The sequence below is a fragment of the Talpa europaea genome (assembly GCF_964194135.1).
Source record: "Talpa europaea genome assembly, chromosome: 5".
NCBI lineage: Eukaryota > Metazoa > Chordata > Mammalia > Eulipotyphla > Talpidae > Talpa > Talpa europaea.
The window spans coordinates 45,634,623-45,649,717 of record NC_140071.1 but is presented as its reverse complement, the minus strand read 5'-3'; the positions used below and the strand labels follow the sequence as shown (position 1 = coordinate 45,649,717).

Here is a 15,095-nt window from a genome sequence, read left to right as displayed (position 1 = left end):
CTATGTAGAATTCAAGGGACCAGAGATTCTACAAGGGGCTCAATCTCCATATCTTTACCTTTGGATGCGCCTGCGGATACTGGTTTGAATGTTAAGCTTTGTAATTTCTAGGCGTCCCCTGCTAAGGATACTAGTTTCTGCAACTGTGTGATCTGTGCCTAAAGATCTTGGTTTCCATTGCTGGGTGAATGGCTAGGCTAATCTCTTCTACCCCCAACTCCTTGTGTGAGCCAGGTTTCTGGTCTTGTGGTGAACACCCTTTTCAGTTTTTTTTTTTTTTTCTATTCTTGTTCTCCATGAAGATCATGAGCAAGCGACCTAGACTCCTCTGAGCCGTTATTTCCTCATCTGTAAAACGGGTGGTTTTAGTTAAATCTACCACAGGATATAATAAAAATAAGACCCGTAGCAGAGTGCCTGAATTAGTAAGCCCTCTGCTCAGTAAAACATAATTATTTGGCTGGGACAAAGAGTCCATCTAGTAGCTGGGCTAGAAATAAAGTCTGCCAAACCCACTCTGGGGGAAAGAGGCGGGGTTGTAACCCTCCTGTGCAGCCAGAGCCTGCGCCCCTCAGGGTGGCGATCGCCAGTTGTTCGAAAGGCCCAACAAAACTTTGCCAGAAAAGGGCGGGGAGGGCTCGGGGAAGTTGGCAGACGGCGGGGAAGAGGAGAAACAGCCGGGGCTGGAGAAGCTCGGTGGCGAAACTTTTTGACGCCTTCTATTTAAAGTCTCGGGGCTCACCCGCCCCCCGGGCCGGGAATCCGAGCCGCCCCGCCGGGGCCGAGCTGCGCCGGGCGCGTCCCGAGCGCAGTCAGAGGGAGAACACCAGGCGCGGCGCGGGCGGCTCCGGCTCCAGCTCTGGCCCGGGAGAAGCACGATGGCGAGCAGCGACAGCAACCACGCCGCGGAGAGCTTCCTCGGCTCCGACGAGGACGAGGAGGCGACCCGGGGGCTGGAAACCGAGGAGGAGTCGGAGGGGGAGGATGACGAGACGGCCGCGGAGTCGGAAGAGGAGCCGGACGCCAGGTAGTGAGACCCGCTCAGGCCACTCTGAGTACGCAACGCCGAGGGCCTGGAAGTGCGGCCTTGGAGGGCAGGTGCTTCTGTGAGAAACCCCGCGCTCTTTCCTTTCTCTTCCTTTTTAGGCGCTAGAGTTCATTCCCTCAAGCTAAGCACTTTCTCTCTAGGGACGCTGCCTTAGTGAAGAACTGGAAAGTGTCAGCTGGAGTGACCGGTCCGCCTGCAGCCATAAGTGTACTGCCCCCCACAGCCCTCCTCTACTCCCTCCACCAGCTCATCTCCTTGTGAAGGCTGCTTTTGTTTATTCCTGGGGGTTTTCCTAGGGTCCTACCTGACTACAGAAATGCGCTGAAACTTCCATTTGGCCCACACCAAAGGAACAATCTTGAGGAAACCTGAGCAGGAAGAGAAGTGGGTAGGGAGTGCGGGTGGAAGCAGAGAAGCTTCCACTGGAACCTTGAAACGCTGGAGGTCGCCTGGATGCCTAGCACCTAACACCGGGCTGGTTACTATATCTCAGTAAGATACTGTGTCTTACTACAAAGGCCTGTGATTTCTTTGGTGTAAAGAAACCAGGACTTCCAATAACGCCTGTGCTTAAATTTCTGCTGCTTTATTTTCCTGATCCCAAATAATGTTTTGATGTCGTGGATGCCACTATGTATAGGTAATACTATATAAAAACATGGCTCTCCCTTGGCTTAATCTTCCTCACTTCTCCTAGACCCTAAAATGAGAATAGTAAGAATCAGCTGTCTATTTGGATGTTTCTACTTAACTTGTTCTCTTTGAGTATGTTTTTGCTTTGGGGATTTTTTTTTTGTGTGTGTGTGTGTGTGTTTTTTTTTTGTTGTTTTGTTTTGTTTTGCTTTTAGTATTTTTTGTTTTGTCAATGATGTCCCTTCCCAAATCTATTAATATCAGTAGGGAGGCTTTGTAGGTGACAGATGGATGTGCACCATTTTGGAATGTCCATCTTACCCAAACTTAAAAATGCTGCTTGCCAAAGCCAACAGAGCTGACATTGAAATAACCCACATGGATTCGGGTGAAATGTCTGTCAGATAAGTCTGCAATCATGAGCATATTTACTAAGCAACTATCAAGTGTGAAGCAGGAACAGTCTCTGCCCTCTAAGACTTAATGGAAAAAGTTTGGAAGCTTTTTCCTAACTTTATATATAGGGAGTGAGGTTTTATGCCAAAAAATAAGAGGGGCTAAGAGGAGAGATCCTGGATGCTGTGGAAAGTCTGAGGAGAGTGTAGAGAACTGTGGCTGCCTGGAGTACCTGGACAGAACCATACAGAAAGCTGACGCAACCATACCTGAGGGAAATGGCTAGGGACCTGTTAATCCTGGGCAATATTGGGAAAGGGAGAAATCTGTCAATATTAGCTTTTAAGACCCTTTCCCTTAATGGTGTCCGGAAGCCTCATATCCTTGCTTAAATCAAAATTATCCCCCAGAGAATCTGAAAATTCATTTACACTAAACTGTGAGTAACTGACAATGAATCAAAGCCCCACTTTGGGATTGCATTGCCCTTTGGCAGAGGTCAGAACTTCAGGTAAAGATTTGATGTATCTGCAGTCAAATTCAGGCTGCTCTGGTAACAGCTGGTAGGGACAGGGCACGGGGTAAGAATGAATAGAGTAGAGGGAAACTTGAGGGGATAGGTAGGTGGTAGGGGGAGGCCTTAAAAACCATTTATTTTGGATTTGATGCCATGGGTAATAAGGATTCAGGGACCTTCTGGACAGAATTTATTGGACTATTGGAAAATTAGTTTGACAGGCAGATCAGGTTGGTTTGGAGAGGGCTTGTCAGGGAGGCAGCAGCAGAGAGAAAGAGGATGTCTAAGGGTTACACCAGGGTGGATGCAATGGGAAAGGAAATAATGCCTAGGGAGAGATCAGCAGAGAGGAACTTTTGGGGGGACTTGGGAGTCCCCAAATTTCTTCTACGTCAAAGTATTTTTATTAACCAAACTAAAATATGGCTGAAAGTTCTTTGTTGTGAGACTAATGTTAAAACTTGGGATATTCTCTAGAAAATGGGAGGTAACAATGTCTTTTGCTTTATTCCTTCTGCTGGGCTCTTCTACCAAAGTTTTACAATTTAATGAAGGCCTGGTCACTCTGTGCCAGTTTCCCCGCTAAGTGTTTAAATGTTTTCTCATTTTAATCCCTTCAAGCAATACTATGAAGTTACAAGTAAGAAAACTGGCACTTTATGTCATTTACTGAGGATGAAGGGCAAATAAATGTAAAAACCAAGATGTGAGCCTGAAGCCAATGTTAGGCTTATGACATCTCCCTTTTAAGGAGAGACCCTTTCCTTGCGTTACCTATAGCCACTTTTCTGAATCACAGGAAAATACCCTTTAATTGTAAAAATACTTTTCTAGTGCAGGAAAACTTAATGTTATACATGTCAATACTCATATTGGGTCAGAGAACTTTCTTATGTTTCATTCAATGAAATGAATATGATATGTGGCATGAAGAAGCTGAATGTGAATCCTATTAGCCCTTCCATCACGGGCACATTTCTTGTCATCCCTGAGCCCAATTTTCTTATCTGTAAAATGGTATTAATAATTCCGAATTCATAAAGTTGTTGTAGGATTAAACTAAATGAACATGAGTTAAAATTGTTCCAAGCTTTACTTTCTGCCCCCCACTACTCATCAATAAGGGGAGAGTGATGATGTCAGTGTTACTAGTTGCCCTGGATCATGCAAAAAACTGGAGATTAAAAAAAAAAGACTACTAGGAATTCATTACTATCTTTAAGGTGTTCACATTTTTGGTGGAGACAGAAAAACACAATTATGTCACTAACTATGATATAAGAGATTTAGGAAAGAAAAGGCTGTACAAAACACTTCACAATAGAGAGGAAGTTCTGGCATCCATTCTGTCTGGCAGGATTGGGGAGGATTTCATCAGGGACCCTCTGGGTAGGGTGTCCTATCATAATGAAATACCCAGAAGGCTTATAGTGGGTGAATATCAAAAAGAGATTTTTGTGTTGCTAAAACTTCACAGCCAAGTTGTCTGCGAAAGGCAGCTCTATAAAACTTACAGGATTGTAGAACCCAGAAAGGTGTGAGAAACATCTTTCACCCAATCCTTTTACAAATAGAGAAACTCAGTGTCAGGGGACATTTATTCAAAATCACATAACTTTAGCCCTAGAAGTACAACTAAGTGTCTGGACTCCAGTCTAATGTTTGTTAGTTCATAAATGTCTATTGACTCCCACTATGTTCCACACACTTTCCAGGCACAAGGTGTATAACAGAGAACAAGACAAAATTCCTGCCTTCCTGGAAGTGACTTTCCAGCTCAGGAAGATAAAATAGCGGGAAAAAATAGGTTATATGTCAGGTGGCAGTACGTGATAAGGAAACAACGCAAGAGGAGTATGCTCTTTTGGATAAGGTATTGAAGAAAGCTTCCTAGATGAAGTGGCATTTGAGCAAAGACTGAACAAATGAGAATTCCAGAGGGAAGGTTAGGTACAAGGGCACTGAGACAGGACTGTTCGTGTTTTGTTTGAGGAACGCAGGTGGTCAGGTTGCTGGAGCAGAGTAAATATGGAGAGTGGTCAGACATGAATCTAAGCAATAACTGGGCTGCAAATCATGTAGGACTTTCAGGCCTTGCTAGGGTCGTCAGATTGTATTCTGAGTAAAATAGGAAGTCATGCTCTGTCTACCATACCTCTTGGGGTTTAAAACAAGTAAAATAAGGAAAACATGGGAATTGCAGTATTCCATTAAGTAGTAGGCACCTAAAAATTTATATATTAATTCAGTTAATATTTGTTAAACACCTAATGTTGCCATACACTGCTAAATTTTTCAAACTCAGTCTCCTATATGGAGGGAAATAGATAAATAGAACTTTTTACTTTTGTTTTTTTCTAACTGTAGACCAATGAAATCCAAATTTTATAACCTTTTGCACAGATCACCCAGAAGATTTCCATTATTTTTGTTTTGGATCATTTTCTGTTGCTCAATTTTAATTACTCTATTTAAGCACAGAGGATTTTTGCGCAGCAGTACCCAAAACTTAAAAATTACTTCCAGTTGCAGTTTTGCAGTGTCTATATAAATAAGTCTGTCTAAACTGATAGAATTAAAATTGTTAGTGACATTTACATTTTACATCATAGGAAACAAACCTTTTAGAAGGCAAAGGGAGTTTGTAGATGGTTTTCATTATCAGTACAGAGCACTCTGTTTCCATATATCTATTTATATGATATCTCCCACTGCTGTGCTTACCTAGGTGTTGTGACAAGTGTGTTATTTGAGCTTACCCTCTTTTGAGGTCAGTGGAAAGAGTTGGGGATTAAAGGAGTGACAGCTATGTATGCCAGCACCGAGGGAGGAGGCCCTTGGAGCAAGCAATTGAAGAGCTATTTAAATGTTGGTTGCATGGGTAGTACATGCCCTTGGTAAGACTTTGAAATATAGCTAGCAAGAGCTGGAAATTGTTTTTCTTCAAAACAGCAAACCTACTAAAATATTGGACATATTAGCTGATAGAATTTGCAAAAGCAGAATCTATCTTATAGTCCCTGGAGAGTCTATTCTGAGCCTAGGCCTAAATGAATACCTTGACTCAATTCAAACAATATAACCAAGTTACCTTTTCTACCAAGAAAACATAGAGGATCAGGTATAAGACACAGGTCATGCCTTGTACCTGAATCAATAATTTTTGGCCTAATCTATCATTATCCAATAAAAATATAATGTGAACCACGTACATAATTTTAAATTTTCTAATAGTCACATTTTTAAAAAGTACACAGAGACAGGTGAAATTAATTTTTGTAATATTTTTCATTTAGCTCAATATCCAAAGTATTATTTCAATATGTAATCAATTTAAAACTATCAATGAAATATTATACTTTTTTATATACTCTTTGAAATTTGATATGCTATACAACTCACCCTGCCTATCTATATTTCAAGTGCTGGAGGCTACCATATCCAATAGATATTAGTTAGAAATCCATTACCTTCATTGGAATCCACAGAACTGCCCATTGATAATGAGCTCTATACTCATGATCCTGTGCTAGGCAACAATAGCATAACTGGGATTGGATAACACAGTTGCTTCTCTCAAGGAACTTTCAGTCTGTTGAGAGGAAGTAGTTAACTTCAATAAAATGTTGTATGCACTGCAGTAAGGATATTCACACAGGAATAGGGAAAAGAATATAGCTGATCCTTAAGCAACATGGGTTGAACTGTGTGAGTCGATTTATACATGGATTTTCTTGTAAATAGTACAAACTTGTATCGATAAATAGAGTATGGTACTCTAAATGCATTTTCCTTATAATTTTATTAATAACATTTTCTTTTCTCTAGCTTCCTTTATTGTAAGGATACAGTATATATATTCTATATATAATATACAAAATCAGTGTGAATTGACTATGTTATTGTCCAGGCTTCCCGTCAACAGTGAGCTATGAAGTAGTTGTTTGGTTTATTGACTGGAGTTAGGGGGGTTCATTTCGAGTTGTTCAAGTGTCAACTGTAAATTCTTAAAATGAGATGTAGAAAGGATTTGCAGAAATTATACTGCAAATGGGCAGGAAGATAATAAAGCACAACATGTGGTTAGATATTCCTTTAATTCCTGGTTTCAGCTCTTGTGCTGCTAACTGCTGCTCTATCTGAATTTTCCTTTTTTCATCCAGAATCACTCAGAATTTTCAGGACTAAGGATATTTGTTGAATGAATAGTTGAATGGTGTGAATGAACAAATGAATGAGCGAATGAATGTTAAATTATCCAGATATCTGCAAGAAACAGGTTTGGGGATGTTTAAAGTGTTAGATTAGGTAGGATTTCATTGACTGGTGACCTTTCATTTACCAAGGATTGAGAATGCTCAGTAATTCTGGGAACACAGTAGCTGGGAGGGAACAGTGATAAGTACTGAGGGATTGTTCAATTAGTATGTCTGTGGTCACCATTCCCACCTTCTGTCACTTGTTGGAAAGCCTCCCCTAGACTGACCCTCCAGCCAAATCATAGCTGGAAGGATGAGAATAGGCTTTGTTTTTTGCCCAGAGGAAAGTCCACTATTAAAAGCTGGACTGCATTCAATTCAAAAATTCCACATCCTAATCTGAGAAAGTCCAAGCTATATGGAAAGATTAATCAATGCTACTTTTTGGTTTACCAGACTCCAAATGCTCAAAGCCCTCTTATGGAGCCATTACTATGTTCTCTTAGTTTAGATATACTTTTGTTTAAAAAAAAAAATCCACATGCTAAACAGAAATTTACATTCACTACAGATTTCATCTTAATGGCTGATTTCACTAGGGCACTTAAAATTGTTGAATTGTAAGTAAAACTAATTTCCTCCTGTTACGATTTTGTTAAAATAACATTTGTTAAATGGAGCGCAGAGTGCTGGGTGGTGAACCGCAATTCAACAACAGACCACAGGAAAAATTGAAATAGAGAACTTTCTTCCTCACAGATCTTGAGAACACAGAATACCTGGAGGGGGTTCACAGGGCCTGAGTCCAGGCAGAGTAAAGTAGGGCTTAATGACACATGTCTTTATTAGGCTCCATTGGTAGGATATTTTGGGGTTCTTAGGCTATGACTGGACTGATCAAACTAAAAAGGGGAGCTTGGTAAACTTCGAGGGGGTCTTAAAGAGGGGCACCAGGGCAAAGCACCGGGAGGTGGGGGAAACTTGATCACAAGAGTTGGGGAAGTCTTACCTGGAACTGACAATTACCTGTGACTACGGGGCTATTATCCGGGGCTTGGGGGTGTTTGCCTGAGGAGGCTAGTGCCAATTTAAGGTCCCGCAGGCTGCTTGGCAAACAAAAAGGGTATTAAGGCAGTGGTACCATAGAGTGGTATATTTAGTTCAAGTCTTGACACCATCATTTCAGAAATGTACCTACCATAAAAGACTCCTTCAATTCAGCAAATATTTATTGAGGGCCTACTATGTGCCAATGTAAACAGAGTAAGTAAATAGAGCAGAATTTCTAATCTTTAGAGTTCATCTTTGGAGAGGGTAAATACTAAATAATCTCATAAGTAATTAAAGCAAATGCTCTGGTAAAATGAGTTGGGCTTGGGGAGCTAAGGTAGGGGTCCACTAGAACCCCAGCCCCCAAGTTCTAGCCCCTGAAATCCCCTTGTAAATGGCCTTGGGAATTTTCAGTCTCTGAGTCTTTTTTGCTAGTCTCTCCATCTGCCTATAGCAAAAGGTTTCCTCCCCCTGTAGTCCAAACATGGCCGGAGATCCTAGCTGCTGCTGATACTTACCCTGGAAGGGGCCTTAGACTTCATCTCCCTGACCCACTTAGGTTTCTAATGAGTGAACAGAGACCCAGAGGAGGGAAGGGAACAAACAGTTTTCAAGGAACAACTCTTCTATTCTAAGCACTGTCAATTGTTACTATAACTTATTTTTTCAACAGCTCTATGAGGACATTGTTTTAATCTCCATTTTATGGAAGAGAAAGTGGAGTATAGTAATGAATAATGTGCCTAATTTCAGAAAACTAGTATGCTGGGATTCTAACCCTGTTGTAATAGTATAATGGCAGATCCAGTACTAGAACTCTCAGTGCTCATCTCAATATTTCACTCACACACCTGGTCTGTTTTATTTGGAATTCAATTTACTATTTTAAAATGATTATTTCAGTTTACTTTAAACTTTCAACATGAAGTATGAGACCCAGGAAAAATATGTAGTAGCTAATCCTGATCAACAACTTAGCTGTATTAAGTTTCCTAATGTGTAATAGGGAGAGTAGAACTTGTGTTTAAAAATAGACATTAGGCAATCCAATGTGACTGAATTTTCATAAGGTCAAACATAACAACACCAAAATAACTTTTTTTACTTGCTCTGTGGGATCATGTGATAAGTAATAGGTATTTATCATAATATCTGTAAAATTCAGATCCTCTGTTTAAAAGACAGAATTTATATGAGATCTAACATAGTGCATGTTGAACTTTTCATATCTAATAATTTTTTTGAAGAGTGCATGAGGAGAAGAGAGGGAGACAGCTGTCTTTGACTGTTCTTGGTTTGGGTATTTACAAGAAGGGCTTTAATAAATTCCCTCTTCATCCAGCATTATATTTTGAACATAAGCTAGGTTACAACTGCCTTAGAAAACCCTTGCTAGGGGGCCTCCCTGGTGGTGCAGGCGGTTGAGCGCAGCGCCGTGAAGCTGTCTGCAGCCTCTGCAGTGCCAGTTCGATCCCCGCCAGCCTCGGAGCAACCCACATGGCGAGCAGACCTCTCCTGCCTTGCCCGCTGCTCCCTTCAGCAGTGTATTTCATCAGTCTGCCTGTTCTGCTCCCCGCTCTGTCTCTGGTGAATCCTCTCACCCTCCCCCGCATCTGGACTGTACCCTGGCTCTCAATTAAATAAAAATAAATCTTAAAAAAAAAAAGAAAGAAAAGAAAACCCTTGCTAGGATTGAAAAGACTTGAATTACTATCCTAGCATTGTCTCTTAGTGGCTGTGTGACTTGGAGCAAGATACTTAACCTCTCTGCATCTTTATCATAATGTTCAAGACCCTGCCTGGACCTGCTTACCTCTCTCAGCTCATCTCAGGCCTCTCTGCCATGTTCATTGCATTCTGGCTGTGCTGGATGCTTTCTGAATCTCCAACATGCTAAGTTTGTTGCTGCATCCAGACCTTTGTTCTTGCTGTTTTCTCTCCCTGAGCACAACTTTCCCAAATCCACTGTTCAGGTTTCTGTGCATGTCACTTTCTTTCGTTTTTTTTTTTTAAGATTTATTTATTTATACATACAAGAGCTGGAGTACAGGCCAGAGATGTGGGGGTGAGAAGATTCACCAGAGACAGAGTGGGGAACAGAACAGGCAGACTAACTGAAATACACTGCTGAGGGGAGCAGTGGACGAGTCAGGAGAGGTCTGCTGCGCCATGTGGGTTGCTCCCTGGCAGGCAGGGGATCAAACTGTGCTGCAAGAGGCTGCGGATTGTGTCATAGTGTTGTGCTTAACCCCTTGCGCTACCAGGGAGGCTCGCATGTCACTTTCTTAAGGAGGCTTTCCTGAGCCAGCCTGCCTAAAGAATTCATTCTCGTCTGTCACTGTCACTTAGTCACTATTTCATCTTGTTCTTCACAGACTTTACCACTGTCTGAAAGGGTATCTTTTTGTTTGTTTATTGCTACCACTAGGATAGGATCTCTATGAGGGAAGGACCTTGCTTTGCTCTGTTGCATCTCTAGCAGCTAGAACACTGCGTTTTGTGCAGTCGGTGCCTAAGAAATGGTTGTTGAATAGGTTTTTGGCTGTCTCCACCTACATTTCTTCCCTAAGATCTCAGGTGTCCTTCTCTCTCACCTACACTATCCATATCATCACGCTCTTTAACTAACCATCTTATTCTTAGATGCCAAAACAAGAGCACAGAGAATGAGAACTAAGTGGTCAGTGAGTTTGTTAAAATGAAAATCAATAGAGAGAAATTTATAACTTAGGGAAATGTAAACACCTTTGAGAGGGTTTAAGCCTATCAGTATTGTTTAAAATTGGGTTCCCTTTTGAACAAATCCCTTCAGATACAGGATCTAAAGTAGTCTCCTGAAGAACAGGACATCAGAAAGGAGAAAATGGATGCTTAGAAAAGACATCAAGCAGCCTGGCTCTACAGCTGTGCCTCAGTCTACTATGCTCAGAAGAGTGAACTAAGGGTATCACCCAGAGAGCTGCAGAAACAACTTTCTCCAGATCCTTAGGTGACACATAAATCTAGGAGGGTAGTCTTACTTCCCTTTCTCCTTAGAGAATCCAGGAGACAAAAGGCAGGGTGGCATAGGGGAAGCATGTATATGCAAAGTTAGCAGTGTTGATATGTGAACTAAAGTTGCCTGATAACCAAATGTGTAGTTAAATTGGCAGATAAAATCAGGACTACTGCTTAGAGTCCATGAATGCCAGCCTAGGTTGGTAGAGAAATATAGGTAACACAGTGTCTGTGGCTGCAGCACCAAGGCAGAGAAAGGTCTGCTGGCTCAGAAAACCAGAGCTTATCATCTGAATAACAGTTAGTGGCCTACTAATCTTAGAGTAATAACTTTTTTTTTTTTTTTTGGTCTATTTCTCTCTGCTTCAGTTTCTACTTATTAATCCTATAAGTTCGCTTGGATTGAGGTTGCATAGTTTGAGAATTTAGAATCATGAATTCAGAAACCCAGACTTTCACAACATTGAGACTGAGCAGGTGTTTCCATTTGCCATTAAAGTCTCAAGTGATTTTTCTCTAGGTGAAAGATGCTGTCTTGGGTTCCAGAGTTTGTGTCAGTCAGGGTTTTGAGTTGCTAAAATGGAAGAAAATGACTTTATTCAAAGGGTAATGGTAGCTCATAGAATGGTGAACAGTGTGGAAAAGTAATCTTTGGTAGCCAGGAACAACCCTTAAAGCCATGCTGTACAACTGGTCTGGTGTGCTACACAGCTCAATGATAAGACAAAGCAATTTTAAAATGGGCAAAGAATGTAAATAAACATTTTCCCAAAGAAGATATACATATGACCATTAAGCACATGAAATTGATGGGATTCAGTTCATGGGGTTCTTGGCTCCCTCTGAGGTTTTGCAGTTTCCCTTCAGCTGCACATAGGGACTTTACTAACAAAAAAAATTTGCATAGACACAAACAGACAAAAGCTGCATTTTAAAGGTTTACTAGGAAAATGAGACTCCTGAATAGGTGCAGGCAGCTAAAGAGCTGCATTTTGAGAGGGGCAGCTTTTTTAAGAGACACCTGCATAGACATAAGCTGGCAGTGATGTCGCTTTTTGTCAGTGGGTTTGGAGTGCAGAGTCCTTGGATTCACTCTGGGAGAGGTTTTGTTATAGGGCAGCCTCGATAGGACATCCTTTTCCCCCTAACAGTTTGACCAGAGCTCCCCGTTCAGTGGCATGCGGCGAGTTCCCCAGGCAAGTTTCTCCATGAGACAGAAACATTAGTTATATTTAAAGAGCAGGTTTATTAGAAAAGGGACAGAAGAGGGAACTCCCCGGTGGCGCAGCACTGGGTTGTGAAGCTGCCGGCAGCCTCTGCAGCGCCGGTGCCATCCCCGGCCACTAGGGGAGGATCCCACATGGCGCTCAGACCTCTCCTGCCACCTGCTGCTCCCCTCAGCAGTGTACTTCGTCCTTGTTCTGCTCCCCACTCTGGCTCTGGTGAATTCTCTCACCCTCCCGTGCTTCTGTCTGTACCCAGTGCTTGTATAAATAAATAAATAAATAAATCTTAAAAAAAAAAAAGAAATTAAGAAAAGGGACAGAAGAGTAAAGTCCACTTACATAGACACAAGCAGGCAGGAAGAGCTGCCCTGAAAGGGGCAGGTTTGCTGAGAGGCCTGCATGGTTGCAGCCAGGCAGCCTTGAGGAGAGCTGCCTCCACTGAGGGAGGTCAGTGAGGAGAATCTCTGGCATGGCACAGATCACAGGCAGGCAGGAAGGCTGCTACCCTGTGGAGGGAGAGAGTTGGTGAATGTAAGCACCTGTATAGTCACGGGTGGCAGAAAGACTGCTGCCCTGTTGTGGGGGCAGTGTTATGTTTTATCATCTTGGGGGAGGGGCTCATCTTTGTGGGTAGATGGTTTGTGCGCCTGACACTCCCTATAGAAATCTGATAGTTTCTGGATGTTGTACCTCCTGATCTGTGCATTGATGCCTGAGGGTCTTGCCTAATCCCCTCTACCCCAACCTCCTTGTGAATTAGGTTCTTGACCTTGTATCTCCTTTCCAGTTTTTCTATTCTTATCCTCCATCAGCAGTCTTAGGGACAAGATCTGTATTTTATTTATTTATTTATAAAGATTTATTTATTTATTTATTTGTTTATTTATTTATTTGTTTATTTATTTATTTATTTATTTATACAAGCACTGGGTACAGTCAGAAGTGTGTGAGGGTGAGAGAATTCACCAGAGCCAGAGCAGGGAACAGAACAGGCAGACCGACGAAACACATTGCTGAGGGGAGCAGCGGGCGGCAGGAGAGGTCTGCGCGCCATGTGACCGGGGATCAAACCAGTGCTGCAGAGGCTGCGGGCAGCTTTGCAGCCCAGCGTTCAATCACTGTGCCACCCGGGGAGGTCCAAGATGCGTATTTTAAAAGGACAGACTTATTAGGAAAAAGAGAAAGGGGAAAGGTGCCTGCATAGGAATAGGTGGGCAGAAAGCTGCGTTTTGAAAGAACAAGGGGCATCCTTATATAGTGCTCTTTGATGAAATAACTGTGTAACTTACTGCCGTGGGGTTAGGTTACGTTGGTTCTCTGCAACTGATAATCCTTTCTGCCCCCACCTCAGATTCCTGGAAACTTCCATAGCCAGTTTCACTTGTGACTTGTTAATCATCCCTTCCCCCATCACTCCTTTTTGACATTGTGAAAACTTCCATCTAAATTTTTTTACTCTGAGCTTCCATCAAAATGTTCAACATCATTAACCATCAGGGAAATGTAAATCAAAGCCACAAACTTCACACCTACTTCAGAATCCTTCTCCACTGCTGGTGGGACTGTAAAATGGTGACTGCTTTGGAAAACAGTCTGGCAGTTCCTCAGTTTAGCCATAAAGTTACCATCTGACCCAGCAATCCCCCTCTTAGGTATAAACCAGAGAAATGATCACATATGTCTACACAAAAACTTGTACACCAATGTCCATAGCAGCATTATTCATAATAGTTATAAAGTGAGACTGTTGGCCTCCCTGGTGGCACAAGGATTTAAGACGCATCCTATGAAGCTGTCCATAGCCTCTGCAGCATGAGTTCGATCCCCCGGCCAGCCAGGGAGTGACCCACATGGCGCAGCAGACCTCTTCTGTCTCACCTGCTGCTCCCCTCAGCAGTGTACTTCAGTCAATCTGCCTGTTCTGTTCCCTGCTGTCTCTGGTAAATCCACTTTCCCCCTCCTCCCCCCACACACCTCTGGCCTGTACCCCACTTCTTGTATGAATAAATAAATGAAATCTTTGAAAAAAAGTAAAATAAAGTGAGACTGTCAGTATGCAGTCAAGGGGCACCCAGGGACCCTATCCCCATCTCTGGTGTTTGTCCTTGTGAGACCTTCCATCCTAAATTTTTCTACTTTTAAGGTTTTATCAGCAGCCTTGCTGGTGGTGTATGTAGGGGGTTGAGCGCAGTGCTGTGCAGCTATACGCAGCCTCGGCAGTGCGGGTTCTATCCCGGCTGGCTGTGGAGATACCCACATGGCATGGCAGACCTCTCCTGTCTTGTCCGCTGCTCCCCTCAGCAGTGTGTTTCTATCAGTCTACCTGTTCTGTTCCCCACTCTGTCTCTGGTGAATCCTCTCACCCTCCTGCACATCTGGCCTGTACCCTGGTTCTTGTATGCATGAATAAATAAATCTTTTTTTTAAAAAAGCAAAACTCAATCACAGGTCTGCCTGCCTTCCATGTTATACAGTCTGCTCAGCACTGCCCCTAGTTAGCATTATCTCCCCAGCTCAGAAAGTCTGGTTCATGGAGTTCTGGTGTAACAGGGTGGTCCCCAGGAAAGGGGGAGGTTCCCTGCCCCACCCAAGGAAGGGTGGAGCTGAGCAGGAAGAGGAGAAGCTGCAGAAGAGACTGAGGAAGGAAGCAAGATGGAGCCAGGAGGCCTGGAGGAGGCGCATGGAGCCTAGAGACACGTGAAGAAACTGTGCTTGTCTTTTGGTCGTGGACTGGGTGACACAGATGTGGGTGAGACCCATGGTCTCACCATGGGGAGGTGACAATGGGGAGGTGACAATGGCAGCTTTTATCTTAATGTTGATTTTGCTCTTTTCCTTCCGGGCTTGTCTGGTTGTTTCTGACCCTTTTCTGTGGGTCCCCACTGGAAGATGCTTTAGACCTGTGGCAGGCTTTGGGGCCTTGTTCTGGGCCGATCCCACATGGATGGAGTTTTACCCACGAGGGGACGGGTAACTGTGGGTGCTTCATTTAGAAACTAGACTCTTTGCCTTACCTGTATTGTTTCCTA

General features: G+C 42.9%; 1 protein-coding gene across 1 annotated transcript in view; it reads left to right on the top strand.

The window, feature by feature from the left end:
- Nucleotides 1–878: 878 nt before the first annotated feature.
- CMYA5 (cardiomyopathy associated 5) overlaps nucleotides 879–15,095 on the top strand; it is a gene marked incomplete at both ends in the record, with an annotated part of 83,163 nt that continues 68,946 nt past the window's right edge. Inside the window, one exon of the mRNA XM_084233864.1 lies at nucleotides 879–1,027. Within this exon, the coding sequence (XP_084089990.1) occupies nucleotides 879–1,027 (149 nt within the window). The remainder of the gene's footprint in view (nucleotides 1,028–15,095) is intronic.